Source organism: Ambystoma mexicanum, chromosome 5p, assembly GCF_040938575.1.
Source record: "Ambystoma mexicanum isolate Mex_15411 chromosome 5p, UKY_AmexF1_1, whole genome shotgun sequence".
NCBI classification, from domain to species: Eukaryota; Metazoa; Chordata; class Amphibia; order Caudata; family Ambystomatidae; genus Ambystoma; species Ambystoma mexicanum.
Genome location: NC_090930.1, coordinates 680509393 through 680526220, shown reverse-complemented (window position 1 = coordinate 680526220; position 16828 = coordinate 680509393). Strand labels below are relative to the sequence as shown.

The window sequence follows — 16828 nt, the reverse complement described above, 5'->3', positions numbered from 1 at the left end:
TTGGAGTGCTGGGCGGAGTTTTTATACGCACGGAAAGGCGAGTGCTCCTCACTGACTAGCGAGGCTGCTAAGTCTTGGAGAAACATATATATATATATATATATATATATTCAGTAAAAAAAACTTTTAAAAGGGAAGTTATGGTTCACAGTAAAACCGAAAAACACTTGACATTCGCTAATTATGGTAAGCTAAGCAACCATAACTCGCGCCACCTACATGCATTTCTAAGACTAACACCCAGGACATCAAAGATGACATCACAAATTTCATTGATGACATCACTGATGGCTCCCTCTTTTTTCCTTTAGTGATATATCTTAGCCAGTAATACTTAGGAACAAAAAAAATCGAAAAGTACTATATTTGTAGACTTACACTGCAAATATGTTTTTACATTAATTCATTTGGGGGTCACTCATAGCATATGAAACATATACATAGGGAGAATACACACTTGAAAGATACCAATGCTTTCTGTGTATGAAGATAATCAATAAGGTTATCAACACTTTCTTATTGGTCTGCTGTTTTGTTTATTACTGTACTTTCTGTGGATATGCTCATATTTGTATTTTCATTACTCTCTTTAGGATGCAGGCACATCATGCGATAGTTATTCATAGGGAAGTAGTAGATTTGGAGCAGAACAATCATTTCTGTGCATAAAAATAATCAGGTAAGTTATGAACAATTTCTGGTTCTACTGCTGCTTTTTTTTGCATACTTCACTTTCACTGTATATACTCATATTTCTATTTGTCGTTATATCTTTGTGTTTGTGTGTAATAATGAAATTATATAGGAAGTGGGTTTCATTAGCTACTTTTAACATGTTGCACAGTACACAAAACTCTAAGAAGAAAGCATTTACCATTTCACTATTTAACATGGGAAGATTATGAATATTGCACCTCCATCATGTATGCTGCACACAATGCTTAGGTTTATACATGAGTACATTATTGTACTGTAAAGAACTTCATAATAGAATGCTATTTATTATCAATGCATTGCTTAATGCACCACATAGCTCATGTCATCTATTCCAATGATCCTTGACAGTTTTTTTATCAACATTATTATAAGACTCCCTTCTGCAGACTTTTCATGAAAAGTACATGCACATGTGATGTCATCAGTGATGTCATCAATGACATTTGTGATGTCATCCTTGATGTCCTGGGTGTTAGTTTTAGCAGTGCACGGTGGCGCGATTTATGGTTGCTTAGCTTACCATAACTGGCAAATTTTTTTCAGGGGTTTTTCAGTTTTACTTTGAACCATAACGTCCCTTTAACAAAGTTTTTTTTACTGAATTTGATAGATTTTTAGTAGCGCAACTTAACCATAACGTCCCTTTAACAAAGTTTTTTTTACTGAATATATATATATATATATATATATATATATATATATATATGACAATGCATTACTTACCGTAAAAGCATTTCTGATGGTTGTATCTGCTTAGATTCACATGCTGTGCATAGGTCCGACATCCAGTGGTCACTGCGGAGTATTGCATTTTGTTTTTCGTAGTCGAAAAGGGGACGTCGACAAGGCGGGTCTGTAACACTATCCCTATAGTGACGTGCGTTGTACCCACAATCCCTCACGCGTCGTGGTCCCTCCGTTTGTATTTTTTCCGCCCTGAGGGAGCCTTCTATACGTGAGTGAGTACAGAAAAGAGAGAGATGTAGAAAGATGTCTATGTTCCTTCCATCCGAGCGGGGAGGAAGGGTGGGCGCATGTGAATCTAAGCAGATACAACCATCAGAAATGCTTTTACGGTAAGTAATGCATTGCCTTCTGATGTTTGTTAATCTGCTTAGAATCACATGCTGTGCATAGACTAGCGAGCAGTACCCGGAGTTGGCGGTGGGTTATGAGAAGGAACAGTAGAGAAAAGATGTCTTAATACTGCCTGTCCCACCTGGGAGTCAGATCTAGAGTGTGCATCTAGACAGTAGTGTTTTGTAAAGGTGTGCACAGAACTCCAGGTAGCCGCTTTGCAGATGGACTCAAGGGGAACATTTGCAATGAACGCTATGGAAGCCCCAGTGCCTCGAGTGGAATGTGCTCTTGGCTTGAAGGGTAGTTCTCTCTTAGCAAGAGTGTAACAGAGAGTGATGCATTGAACAATCCATCTAGATATAGTGGACTTTGAGACTGCATCTCCTTCTCTTCCTGCTGCCACCGAGACAAAGAACTGGTTAGTCTTTCTCAGTGGTCTGGTTCTTTCCATGTAGAACATGACAGCTCTGCGTACATCTAGTGTATGCAGACTTTTTTCTCCCAAGCTGGAAGGGTTTTGAAAGAACGTTGGTAGTTCTATTGGCTGGTTTACATGAAATTTCAAGATGAATTTTGGTGCAAACCTTGGGTGTGTGCGTAGAACCACCTTATCCTTGTGAACTGTTACGAAGGGGTCTAGAACAGAAAGAGCCTATAGTTCACTTACTCTCCTAATGGAGGTGATAGCCATTAGGAAAGCAGTCTTAAGAGTGAGGTCCTTAAGAGTTGCCTTGTGCATGGGTTCAAAGGGAGGGCCCATGAGTCTAGAAAGTACCACATTTAAGTCCCATCTGGGAGCTGGGTTAGCTATCGGAGGCTGTATTCTCTTTACCGCCTCCATGAAGGCTTTGATAACTGGTATCTTCCACCACAACACTTTAAGTTGGGAAGTGGTGTATGCAGAAAGTGCCGCTAGGTGGACTTTAACGGAATTGAACACTAGACCTGAATCCAGTAAATGGGTCAAGTACAGAACAATGTTCGTGGGAGAGCAGTCAACCGGGTTGATGCTCTTACCTCTACACCAGATGACAAATCTTTTCCACTTGTTAGAATAGCAGTGGCGAGTATTAGGTTTTCTGGCTTCCCTGAGGATGTCCATACATCTCTGCGGGAGTTGTAGATGTCCAAATTCTATGATCTCAGGAGCCAGGCTGCTAAGTTCATGGTCTGAGGGCATGGATGCAGTGTCCTGCCCTTGTCCTGTGACAGCATGTTGTACGGGCAGGGAAGTCTCACTGGGGGAGATAGGGACATCTCCATCAAGTGAGCGAACCATGGCTGCCGGGCCCACATTGGGGCCACTAGTATTTTATTTATTTATTTAACATTTATAAAGCGCTCACACAGCCCGCAGGCATCGAGGCGCTGTTACAGGGATTGTTTGTTTTTTCTTAGTTGCGTAATTGGTTTTTTTTTTTTTCTCTTAGTTGCGTATTTATAACGCGCTTAAACACCCAGAGGTTTTTAAGCGCGGACCCGGGGATCGAACCTGTTGTTGCTTCGTGTCGTCCTGCTTCCAAGACGCGCACGCTGCCGCTGAGCTATCCTCCCGGGAGTATCATGGTAACCTGTTCCTGGTGCATCTTGTGCACCACCTTGTTGAGAAGGGGAGTCGGGGGAAAGGCGTAAACAAATTTCCCTGACCATTGAATCGACAGACCGTTCCCCTTGGACTGGTTTTGGGGGTACCTGGAGGCGTAACTTTGGCATTGTGAGTTCTCCAGTGTTGCGAACAGGTCTATTTCCGGGAATCCCCATTGCGTGAAGACGTCTAAGACGATGTCTTCGTGCAATTGCCATTCGTACTCTTCGGGCAGGGGGAAGTCTCTGCTGAGTTCGTCTGCTAGCAGATTGAGTTCCCCTGGTACGTGTTGTGACAGTAGGAACATGTTGTGTTTGAGAGCCCACTTCCATATATTCTGTGACAGCTTGGACAGTCCTGGAGAGTGGGTTGCCCCCTGCTTGTTGATGTAGTACATGGCTGTGGTGCTGTCTGTAAGGACCATCACTGTCTTCCCTTGTAGGTGTTCCTGGAAGGCTTTTAGTGCTTTGAACACCGCTAGTAGCTCCAGAAGGTTTATATGCTTGGATGCTACGTTCGGAGTCCAGACTCCGTGAGCAGTTTGATGGGATAGGTGAGCCCCCCATCCTGTGAGGGATGCGTCCGTGGTTAGAGGGCCTCCACCGTGGGGGTGGCAAAGGGTTCCCCTATTATCAGGTTTTCCTTTGTCCACCACCGTAGCGAGAGAACCAAGGCCTGCGAGACCACCACTAGATCATCCAATTGTCCGCTGGCCTGACACCACTGGCTGTTGAGCCACTCTTGCATTGGGCGCATGCGCAGGCGCGCGTGAGATACCAAATAAATACACAACGCCATCATACCTAGCAAACGCATCGCTTTGCGCACCGTCACCTCTCGAACTGCCACATATTGGGGGATCTGAAACAGCATGTTTTGGACCCTCTCGTTGGAGGGGAAGAGGAGGCCATCCTTTGTTCGAATTAGAGCCCCTAGGAATTGTTTGACTTGGCTGGGGTCTAAGCTGGACTTCTTCTCGTTGATGGAGATGCCCAGTTGGAACAAAAGGTCTACAGTCTTTTGGGTGTTTGAGAAGCATGTCTCGTAAGAATCCCCTGTTATGAGCCAGTCATCGAGGTAAGGGTATACTGGGATGGATAACCTGCGCAGGTGTGCCGCTGCCACTGCCAGTACCTTTGTGAATACCCTTGGTGCAGATGCTATGCCGAAGGGTAGCACTCTGAACTGGTAGTGTTTGCCCTCTATCATGAACCTGAGGTATTTTCTGTGCGCTGGCAACATTAAAATATGAAAGTATGCATCTTTCATGTCCAGTGTTGTCATGTAATCTCCCTGTGATAGCAGTGGGATCACTTCCTGTAAGGTCACCATACGAAACTTCTGGGGTTTGACAAACTTGTTCGCTGGGCGCAGATCTAATACAGGGCGCATGGTTAGATCCTTTTTGGGTACAAGGAAGTACACTGAATAAATACCTTCCATTACCTGAGATAGAGGCACGACCTCTATGGCTCCTTTTTCCAGCAGTTGGTCCACTTCTTGGAGAAGGATGGCGAGGTGTTCTGGTGTCATGCGGCGTCCCCTCGGGGGTCTGTATGTTGGGGAACTGTTGAACTCTATACAGTAGCCGCGGGCTACGGTGGAAAGTACCCAGCGGTCTGATGTTAATCTTCGCGTCACTTGGTGGTGTTATTGGCTTGGGAGCCTCTGGGGGTGGAACCCCGGCCTCTTCCCTTGCCACGACGTTGACCCCTCTGATTGTACTGGCCGCTATTACTCTGGTAGTTGCTGGCAGAGTACTGTTGTTGTTGGTTTTGTGCTGGCGTTGTCCACGGAAAAAGGGCTTATTACCAAATCCCCGCCTATTAGGAGGTTTAGAAATTTGGTCTAAGGTCTTTATAGTATCAAATTCTTTTTTCGCGTTCTCCAGCGCGTCATCCACTGCTCTCCCAAAGAGGTTGGATTCCTCTATGGGTTTATTAATAAGGGTTGCTTGTGTTTCCGCCTTAAATCCGGAATTGCGAAGCCAGACGTGACACTTCAGTAAAATTCCTTGTACCAAAGTGCGGCCAGCCGTCTCTGCTGCAGCGAGGGTATTCTTGACGATGCTTTGATTGACCAGAGAACCCTCGTTAACTGTAGCCAGTAAACGAGTCCTTAGGGGTTCAGGAGCTTCTTCGATGTCCTGTCTGAGCTTAGCCCATTGAGCATCGGCGTAGCTTGCCAATAGGGTATTAGTATTGGCGATTCTGGTAGAGAATGCTGCAGAGGTGGTGATTCTCTTGGCTAGGGCATACAGCTTCTTCCCCTCTTTATCTGGGGGTGCCTCGCTAGTAGATAGTGGGACTCCTGCCCTTTTTCTGGTGTTGGTCACAACCAGGGAGTCCGGGATTGAGTGACCCTTAATATATAATGGGTCTGATTGAGAGGGAGAGAACAGTTTCTCAATCCTCGGATTGACCCCTCTCACCAATGCAGGAGTGGAAAGAGAAGGTGTAATACGTCTCTTAACTGAGGCGAGGATAGGTATAACCTGGCTAGTGGGGGGTTTTTCTTTGATAATCCTCTCCACAAAATCGGTGTCTGGGGTGACGTCTCCAGTTTCGATTTCGAAATGCGCTGCTGCCTTCTTCAGCAGTGCATTGAAGGTGGGTTGATCATCGACAGGCGAAGGGTTCCTGACTGGTGTAGTTTCAGTAGACCTGATGACTATACTGCTACTGCCTGTGTCAGTCGACCTAACCGGTGACTGCCAGGGATTTTGGTCGCCCTCGCCTGTGTCTTCCTGGAATCCTTCCTCACATAGGTTAGTTTCCTCGTGAAAACCTTCCTCTTCTTGTTGGTCCTCAACATAGGTGAACTCATCTTCCTCTTGGAAGAAGGTGTCTTCCTCAGTGGGATTGTAAGAGTTTATGTCCTCCTGTATGGGGTTATAAAACTTCTGGTATTTAGCCCTTGGACTCTCAAGGGGTGCCTCCCTTGGTCTCTTGTGCGCCCTGTCTTCTGGGATGGACATGAACCTATCTAGTTTGTCGATACAGGTCTGGAACCTTTCAAAGGTCCACTGAGGTCGGCCAGGACGGTCTGGGAAAGAAAAGGGGATTTCTTCCTCCTGTAATTGTCTGGTTCTGTCCCATACCGTCGAAGAAAGAAAGCCTTCGCCTTCTGAGTAGCCTTCTTGCTGGCTAGGGCCTTCCGACGGCGTCAGGAACTAACCTGATCTGTTTTCCGGCGCCTTCGGCGTATCTTTAGCCTTTTGCGCGGTTTTCGGCGTTTCACTCGCCGTACGTCTTTGGCCGTCCTTAGATGCTATGCGCGCGAGGCTTTCGGCGATCATTCTCTCTTCCAAGGGATCGGTCGCCGTCGCGCTATGGAGCGTCGAGCCCTTGCTTGTCGAGTCCTTGGTCGTCGAGTCATTGGTCGTCGAGTCCTTGTTGGCAACGTGAGCGCTCTTGCGATGCGTGTCGCCGGAAATTTTGGTGTTAGCGCCCTTATTTTTAGAGTGCCCAGTCGCCTGTCGCGGAAGCGGTGGCGGGGAGGGCTGACGACCCTTACGGTCGGTGGAAGACGTCAGTGGGCCCGGCGTCCCTGTTGGCGCTATGGCTGTCTTCGTCTTCGACGAATGTGTGCCTGGGGGTATGTGCTTTGGTGTTTTTCTGTATGCGTCCTTCTCGCCGGGGTGTTCATCCCCATAAGCTGGGCGTGAGCCGGGCTTGTCGGGGCCGGGGACGGACGAGGAGGAGCGTGAACGCTCCTTTGAGAGGTCTACAGCCTCTGTTACGGGGGCCGTGTAGTCACTATCCTCGTCACACTCGGCGGCGGCGGCAGCGGGCGAGGAGTCAGGCCTAGACATAGCGTAGGCCGCCCACCTTTTGACCCTGCGATCCTTTATTTTGGGCTTTAGTAATTTGCAGGCCGCACAGCCGTCCTCCTGGTGATCGAGGGGTAAGCAACGGTTGCACCGTTTATGCTTATCCTTCCAGGTATATTTACCCTTGCAAAGCGGACAAAACCTAAATGGCGTCCTCTCCATAGCTGAGGGTAATAGGTGTGACTACGACCTCGAAAGAGAGGGAGGGGAAAGAGAAAGGCATTCTTAAAGAAAAGAAAGAAAGACCACAAAGCCCCACTCTCCCTACTGTGTATGGCCGGCGAGGCCAGGCCACGTGTTTGGCAGCGCCGAAGGATCTCCTCCGCTCGTCCTTCCGTCGAAGATCTTGCTCGGCGGAGAAACGGCTCTGCATCGAGGGAGGGATCTATCGTTATTGGTATTAATAACAAACGACCAAAGGTCGAAGAAACTATTTGGCAATGTCTCTCGAGGAGCTCCGCATAAAGGCGACCAGTAGCTGGGTGGAAAAAAACAATCTGAGGGACCTCGACGCGTGAGGGATTGTGGGTACAACGCACGTCACTATAGGGATAGTGTTATAGACACGCCTTGTCGACGTCCCCTTTTCAACTACGAAAAACAAAATGCAATACTCCGCAGTGACCACTGGATGTCGGACCTATGCACAGCATGTGATTCTAAGCAGATTAACAAACATCAGAAATATATATATATATGTCTTCATCACCTGACAGGATGGATCTTGGGTATAATTTATTATTAGCTGTGCAGTGATAATTAATACAATATACACAGTAAAGTATACAAGCACAACACTACCAGCATTACATTCATTTACTCATATCTATTTGTAATTACTAATATTCGAGAAACAATTTTAGCACACATCATTGCCGTCCAAAATACTGCAATATTGGCAAATGAGCATTTATGATCTTTATACATTCATCATAGTTTTGGCCCTTTATAATTTCTGTTTTAGGATTACTCGGGTTGCCATAAAACTTGGCTAAGTGGGCAATGAGGGATCCGGGTGAAAGGTAGCACGGCCAGAGTTTGGGAGGCCTTGTCTTTGATGCTCCAGAGAGTAGAAGCCCTCAGCATTTGCTTGGAATGACCATTGAGAAATACTGAGAACATAGAGGCAGTAAGTAACACAAAGTTCAGCAGTGTGGTATTGGGGAGATTTTTCCTCTATAGTATGTGGGTGCAAGAGAGAGGGAAAAGGCAAGGCAAAAGCTGGGATTGGAGGGCAGAGACAGGAGAGGGAGAGAGTGTGTGTTTGTATGTGTGATACTCTTCATACAGCAAGGTTTTGAGTATTAGAGGAGAGGAGGGGAGGGGGAAGGCCTCATACTCATTTATCAACCCATGAATAAAAATTAGCATTTTTGTACCCTCATTCATATGCCTCACAGAGAGATGGCTTCTCGAAGGTTGATTAATTGCAGACTAATATTGATTCCTCAAACACAGACTATTTTGAAGTGTTCTACATTTAGCAGATACCATACTCAAAACACACAAAATATGATTGCTGACTGTGTCCATTCTTGAATCTCTAGATACAGAACTTACCTTGGTAGTAAAGGGCCTTGAGAAAGGAGTGTCGGTCTTCCCCCTGAAATAGAGCATTTTCAATCTCCATCTCCCTTCGATTTAGTTGCTTGCTTCCAGCAAATCTCTGCGGCAGGGAAAGTATCCGACTATGCTCAGAGATCTTCTCCTCAATCAGGCTCAACCTTTTATTTACTGCTTCAGGGGCAGCCCCAAGCCCAGAAATCTAGGAAAAGATGCAGCAAACTAAATTAGGAAAGTAATTACCTGGCATGACAAAGACCAAGTGGTAAAGTAAGAGGTGGATGCTATATGTAGTGAACTGGTTCTGGAGATCGAAGGTGCCAAAGATCCTGCTATCTGTGCATCACTTACCGCTCTTCCCCAAATAACCCAGTCTCAGAATACCATGCGCTTGCATTCACCATCTTCAAAAACAATATTCCATGCACTGTTACTGAACTCATCATGCAACGTACACTCATACCTGTACCACTTCATTCACATTTGACGCAGATTTACACGTTGAGCTCCAGATAGGATTTTGAGGTTTGAGTATTTTACACTCTACTTTTGGAAGTTCGGAGTGAAAGGATATTCCAGAGAGGGGTATTTTTAGGCAATAAAAAAATGTGTCTTAATTGCAGGCGTCATAACTGGCTTCTGAACCTTCTCAGTCGGACGATTCTTTTTCTTTCCTTGTGTGTGTAACTGGTTTTGTAACAACGCCTTGATGCCTCTGGGCTTAGTGCGCTTTATAAGTAAAAAAATAAATAAATAAGAATCTAGGTATTTTTCTTGTTTAATATTCTTTCTTATCCCCATATAATCTATTTTGTTACCTTATAGGCCTTACACAGCTCATAAAATCATGGTAAAATCATGCTACAGTGGTATGTGGAATGCCCTTCTGATGCCTCATACCAGAACACATGAACACAGCAGTGCAGCTGAGTGTAGGAAGTATTTGCGAGGAAGTCTTTGGAGTAGATGTATACAACGCCAAGCCAAGAAAGAAGAAAAAAATACACAAAACAGGATAACCTCTATGTGACGAGTTCAATACTTGCAGATCGAGGATAAGAAAGTCTACTGAGTTGAGACAGATGGCTTACGCATCATATGGTTTTTAAGAAAACAAAAGACTACACTAGTTTGAGATTGTCTGATTTGCTGGTGATATCATCTAAAATAGGTAATGTTATTGTTAGATAAATGTTATATCACTCCAATCATCAGTGACTCAACTGTAGATTGAGAGTACTTTGTTAGATGTGAGTCTTCCTGCATGAAGGATAAGATGTAGAACCATGCTCAAATGAAGGCTTAAAAAAAAGAGCAAGATAGGTTATGAGCCAACATGTCTAGTGCACACCAGCCAAAATAAAATCATAGTGACATCTTTCAGGTATTTTGTTGTAAATATGCGTGGTACTCACATTCCCATACACCTATATTTTCTCTCGTCACCATGTCCTTCTTTCTATCAATTAACTAGAATTCCAATATTGAGCAATTGACTATTCAGTGTCTCGCAATGTTTGATGGAAAGCTTGTACTAATAAAACGCACAACGCTTCAGGCATTTAGCTCCCCTTTAGGTATCTGTGTGCTGACATCCATACTCAATTACTATCCGGCAGACATAGAGCGGAAAACACAACGCACAGCGGGCTCGCATTTTCAAGTGAACACATGAGTGTCTGAGGACATACACAGCACGGGATAGAATATCCAACAAGGGTCCATTCGGTAAAATACACGGGACCGTGTATCGATGGCAACATCCCCCTGAGCTGCCTGGCCCGAACCCAGGGCCATTGGAAGACAAATTCTGTATGGAAGAAAAAGGACCCACTGCAAGACACAAACAGCATCCCAATTAAGGAGAAGTTTTCTTGCTTGTGTGGCCACGATAGAACTGTCTGGAGATATTCCACTTGAAGGAAGCACAACATAATTTGGGATACATTTGTGCAAAGTACATCCAAAAAACAATGGTGGCTTCTTCAGTAACAGATTTGACCTACAGAAGCATGGGACTCTGTAAATTGGAAGAAATCACACATTGAACATCGGACAACGTTCATTCACACCAACTTGAATTACTGCAATAAGTACAGTTTGTTTTTTCAAAATGTATATGTCCTGATGAGGTGCGCTAGATGGAAATTGCACATGTCTGTCTGGTTGCCCGAAACCCGAGTAGACATCACCATAGAGCCCACCCCTCCCAGAGTTGGCTCTAACTTGGGTTTATACAAAAATAAAATGGTAATTGACACATGTTCAAAAGTAACTATTTTGGAACATTTACCCTGTTTTTGATTCTCAAAATACTATCAACTATGCACTTTCAGTAGAAAAGGAATGAGCCCAAACATATGGGGGTTCTGATTACAGAACAGAATTATTAAAATTGCAATTTTTGCACAATTACGAATGGTTGTTTGTATGAATGGGGATTAAAGAGTACGTGAGAAATGATGTGTGATGTGATCATTGGTTGGTGTGATATGTGTGTTTCTAAAATTGGTTTTTGATAGATGTGACGTTAATGTGTTTCATGTGATTTTTTGTAAATGTTTTTCCACAATGATATTTGATTGATGAATAAAATAAATGAATCCAACATACACACTGCCTTTTGTCTAGAATATACACCCTTTAAGTAGGGATGTTTTTTGGAAGGGATTGTGTGGCGTCTTCACACACGAATTGTATTATTAATGATTGGAGGGTGTGCACCTATCCACGGATGATTGCAGTTTTGTATGACATCCATACTCAGGCACTGTGTAACACTAACAGTTTCAAAGTGAAATGTAAAAACGGCACTTATCACCAGTGTTATTACACCGCCAAACATTATTTTCTTCTTGTAAGCAAATCATGTCTATCTAATAATTGTCAAAGTTCGTCCTATGCAAGTATACCAGAAATAAAACAAATATACTATTGATAATGTTAAATGGAACTAAAGGTTATCAGACTATAATATTTAATTCAAGATATAAATTGCAGACGATTAGATAAAACACATCAGGGTTCGTGAAATCCACTCGAACACTTGCATAGTTGAGTACTTTTTATTAGGTTCTAGCATTATTCTCATGATACTCAACCCTGTGGTTGAGTGTCCCTTTTGAAATGTTTGTATGCACTAAATGCACTGTGCGCAGCTGCCCTTTAGATGTCAGCAGTTCACCAGATTCATTCCCGTTACCTAAAAGTCAGTCTGTGGCAGTCTGGCGTACAAGCCTGATTGTGAAGGTAGTAGTTGCAATATTGGAAGGTTGTCTCTGGAACATCTGAGGTCTCTAGCTGCCCAGGGATCTTCCTGAATCTGCTTTCTCTGAGAAAAGATCACAGAGGGACGGACACTGAGATCTGTCAATATTTTGCACAAAAAATGTATCCATGTGGGCTAGAACTGGTGTGGTACGATAAGGACCATACATTACTCTAGTCAGTATATCAAAAGTACTCCACATCAGACCCCTCCTCCCAATGTCCACACTACAACTTGCTGCATGAGGATTTTTCCTATGTCATCGGGCCATGAAATGCATTAACTAGATGGTGTAAATGTGTTTAGTTTAGTTTCTTTAATCATACCGCGCGCCGAACCCTGAGGTAACTGGGCGCCAGAGACTTCAAGCGAATTTCAACAGGTTACATGCATTTTCAGAATTATACAAGACAGTATATATAAGTGCAGTTGACCAGGTTACATAGTGGTCACAATAGTCAAAAAGGATGGGGAGCATTACAAGCACGGTAGGATGAATAGTCAAGCAATAGAGCATTTATTGTTGGCGAGCCAAGATTTCGTTTTTGCTAGGTGTCTTGTAATAGTAACGATAACTGTTCAGAAAAAATATTCTCTATCAATTTATGTATATTTGGAGTTTATAAGTTTGAGATAAAGAGTATTTTAGTGTGGGATGAATTGACCCACTCTGCTATACTACACAGCCCCACTTTGCTATCTTTGGTGCAAGAAACATTAAAATGGCAGCAAAACCTTTGTACGCGCCAAAACCTCTGAAACCGCGTTTTTCCAACACACAAAAAGATGGCTGCACAACCTGCCACCCATGGTGCATGTCTGGTGGAATAGAGCACACGCTGCAGAAAAAGTGCCAGTGGGCTCCATGACAAATAAACAGAGTGCAGAGGGAGCAGCAGCGCTTTGCAAGTGAAACTTCTAAATGCCGGTACAAAACACTTTCCAACACTCAAAATCTTGCTTGGCACTAAAATTAATTTAACCTAATGAAGCACTGTGAATGTACAAAGTCCTAAAATGTTAAGAGCAATACACCGTCTCAGCAAAAACTGGATTGCCTGTGAATGACAGCCCCTGTCAAAAATCTGTGTGCTGCACACTGGGCTACCTGTGACTGACAGCTCCTGTCAAATGCGCTCTCCTGATTAAACTTCAAAGTTATCTAAACTAAAAGTCTGCCGAATTAGCAAATATAAAAGGACTGGTGTGAAAAGGAACACAGATCTTAGTTGTTTTGATCCCACAGGTTTAAATTTAATAAAGTAATTTATCTATGTCATCTGATGCAACAAGTATGTTTTCTGCTAGATTTCAAGTCAAGAAATTAAGAATAAATTAGCCTGGCTGGGCCTGCAAAGTTTTCACCCAAGGGGAGGGCATTCCTCTCAGCAGATATTCACTGACATATGATAATGGTGGGGTAGGACAGACTTTTGTCTGCTGCCAGAGACTGAACAATGGCAGATTCTCCAGGCCAGGAAATGGACGTGTGAAGAGGTCGTAAACTTGGCTTGTAGAAGGTTCCCAAAGGTGGGGGCTACTCCTTGAGCTCCAGGGACAGACAAAAGGTGGACCATTTGCTGTTAAAGAATATGTAATGAACATGTTTAGAGACTTATAACTCGCTATCAGAAATGGTGAAAAATATAACAAGGGCAGGTTTGTTAGTCTAATTTTTGGCACTACATTTCAAAACGAGGTGGAACTGTGTAACATATTCGGAACAGGAATGGCAATATATGTGGTTTTATGGTAACTGTATTAATGCTAGAATTGTTAAACTTTATACACACATCCCTATGGTAAACATGCATATTTGTGGAAATTTGGAGAAAGTTTGGAAAATGTTTTCATGGAGAAATGGACAAAGTGCTGCAAAAAGGCAAAACAAGATCTCACAGCTGCGGGATTTTGAGGAACAGATACTCCATAAAATATGCAATCCCTGTATGGGATTTTTGTAGAGGTTACAAATGTATAAATATGTATTTAGGACAAAATGCAATTTTGATACTAGTGGCTAGGGGAGGTTTCTAAGGATTGTAAAAACCGAACCATACATTTGACATCATCTGTCTCTGATCCAATCACTTGAATGCAAGGTGGAGATGAAGCTCCGATCCAATCCCAATTCACTGGGACAGGTTTTGTTAAGCCGGCCCATACACCCATTTTTGTGATGTCATTTGATAGGATAAATAGAGACATCTGACAACACATAGACACACTCTCTCTTCCGATTCCAGCGAAGCACTCTGATCCAGCATTCAACATTCAACATCCGTCCAGATCCAGATGCCAATGACCAGGCCAAGCAGTAGCTGAACCATTTCCAGCAAGGCCTCAATCCTCAAGTTATCCTCACAACCGAGTGTAGCGCAGTGGCGTGAGAAAGCATCCTGAAACTATCTGGCTTGCTACCATAAGGCTTGCCCGATGAACTTGCCATCCCGCTGATTTGAAATATCCAGAAACAAGAAGGACAGATCCCGTGCAGTTCCGGTGACCGGCCTGGCTGATCCTGTCCCGCGTCTGATGTGCTGTCCTTCCTGATAGATCCGATCCATTGGCCAGAATCTTGACGGGCCAAAATCTTAAATCCATGTGGATTGTGAGTATTAACAGGATGCTAGAGAACTATTGTATACCTTGCCTTATCTTGTTCCATTCTGATCTCTGAACTATCCTTACTTTCATAACCTGTAACAGTGTCAAAATCTTTAGTGCTATTTTATTCTGTCTAGTTGTTAAAGCGCCATTTTCATAGTCATCTTTATTTGTGTAACTCTGATCCATAAGTCCCACTTTGAGTGTTTGGACTGGTTCCGCCGTGGAAGGTGCTGGGTATCTGTTACTGAAGTCATGAATCAGTCTCAGAACTTACTGCGTCCTGACTTGGTTGTCTTGCCTACATGCTCTAGCCTTGAGTAAAAGCATAAGCCATATTTTCTGATTTTAAACTGAAGTCTTTGTCCAAATTTGTGTCTTTATTTTCGAAAAACACCTCTCACTGAATCCTCCATACCTCCCTCAGTTTTTAAGATAGAAACGAAATTACAACTCCCACTTATACCCAACATCCTTAGCTACATCTACAACTCAAAACAGTGCGGTTGACCCGTTTATATTAAAAATCGCATAAGTAAAAGTTTGCCGCGGATTTACATTTTACACGTGTGAATTGCCTTTAAATTATTTCCCACTTTGCCTTTGAGATTCCATTTGTTTTCTTTTAATTAAGTCATTGCTCTTGCTTGCCTGCATCTGCTCAAAGCGGCTCCCGTAAAAATGTATAAAAATTTAAGCATTTTGAACTCATTTAGTGTTTTTGCTCAGCCAATTTCAAAGCCATCCTGACAGTTGAAAAGTCAAATCCGTTTTTCTCTTGTGTTGAAGGGGGGAAGGTGGGAGTGATATTCTGTTTGGTCTATATTATTCCTGAGTACCTGCTCTCTCCTCACATCTAATTAAATTGCCTATTGGTGGGTTGAGGGGTGTTGCAGGGGGAACCCCGAACCATAGTGCTAATTGTTCCAAACCAACCCAAAAGTATTCCTTTCTTTGCTGCATTCTTTTTGTGTTCATTACTTGATTCCCAGTGCATTAAAGATATTATTCATTGTTCCTGTCACCCCACTGGTGATTGTTGTTACCTATTAAAAATATATTGTGATTTAAATTCTAAATAAATAAACAAACATTTACCTTTACAAACTAGCCCGATTCCTGGTTCAGGGTGACCGGGGGGTGGTGGGTATTTTGAGAAGGGTGTGATAAGAGTGGTATATCATTCAGAATATTGAACTTATAGATAGAAATAAATAAGGGTTTCATTTGCGCACTACATGCTGGGCGAGACTTGGGTGTGTGCCCGATTGAAATCCCTTACAGCTGGCTTGGAAGTCCAAGGTCCAGTGTTGGGGAAGAGAAACATAGCAATAGGTTTGAAAAATGACCATATTGTCAGTACCAGAGTAGCCTTTTGGTGGTGGGACATGTAGCTGGGAGAGTCCCAAGCTCAGGATTGGATGGCACTCACCGGACCTTGAGTGAGGCAGAGATGTGGCAATGTCACTTCCCTAGGCTCCAAGCGCCACACCTTAAGCAGCAAGCACCCGGACAACCACCACAGGTTCATTGTGGGGAGTGTGGACCTCAAAAGTAGGCTTACTGAGTTTCCACTGAAAAAACTGCACCATACAGGGAATATAAGAAATATGTGGTAGTGGTAACGACAATGCAACATTGACACAAACTTCAGACATATGGGCTTTTTGTACATTCCTAACATGGCAGATCAGAGAGGCAGCTGCATTGGGGTCTGGTACCTCTGGTATCCCTGGCTGTTATGGCCACAACACACGCAGAGATTGCAAACCCTTGTGTAAAAAGGATTTACCCAATGTTGAACATGAAAATAGATATGGAAATTATTACCCTTCAAGTATAGTTAGCTTGGAGACAGCTGCCTCAAAGCTCCTTTATATTGTCCTTCTCATCCATTTTCATAAATGTTTATTGAGCCAACGGTTACAGCAGCCTGTAGTCCCTCCTGTGCACCTATGCTGGACACAGATCTTTAGCGAGCGGCTTCATTGTGGGGAGCAAAGGATTACCTCTTTAAATGAATGCATGCATTGTTTCTCATAATATAATTTTGGACCAGTTTGTAGCCAATCATATTATATCTGGTAACATTCTGCACTATTTAGTGCTCCATTGGTTTAATAGGCCCAAGCCCTAACGCACACTCTAAACCCATCCTGGGCCTCGGCTGTTTGTC

General features: G+C 43.6%; 1 protein-coding gene across 1 annotated transcript in view; it reads right to left on the bottom strand.

The window, feature by feature from the left end:
* The window catches only part of RBM41 (RNA binding motif protein 41), a 263207-nt gene that overhangs the window by 135302 nt on the left and 111077 nt on the right, over positions 1-16828 (bottom strand). Inside the window, exon 4 of the mRNA XM_069613048.1 lies at positions 8775-8979. Coding sequence (XP_069469149.1) covers positions 8775-8979 — 205 coding nt within the window. The remainder of the gene's footprint in view (positions 1-8774; positions 8980-16828) is intronic.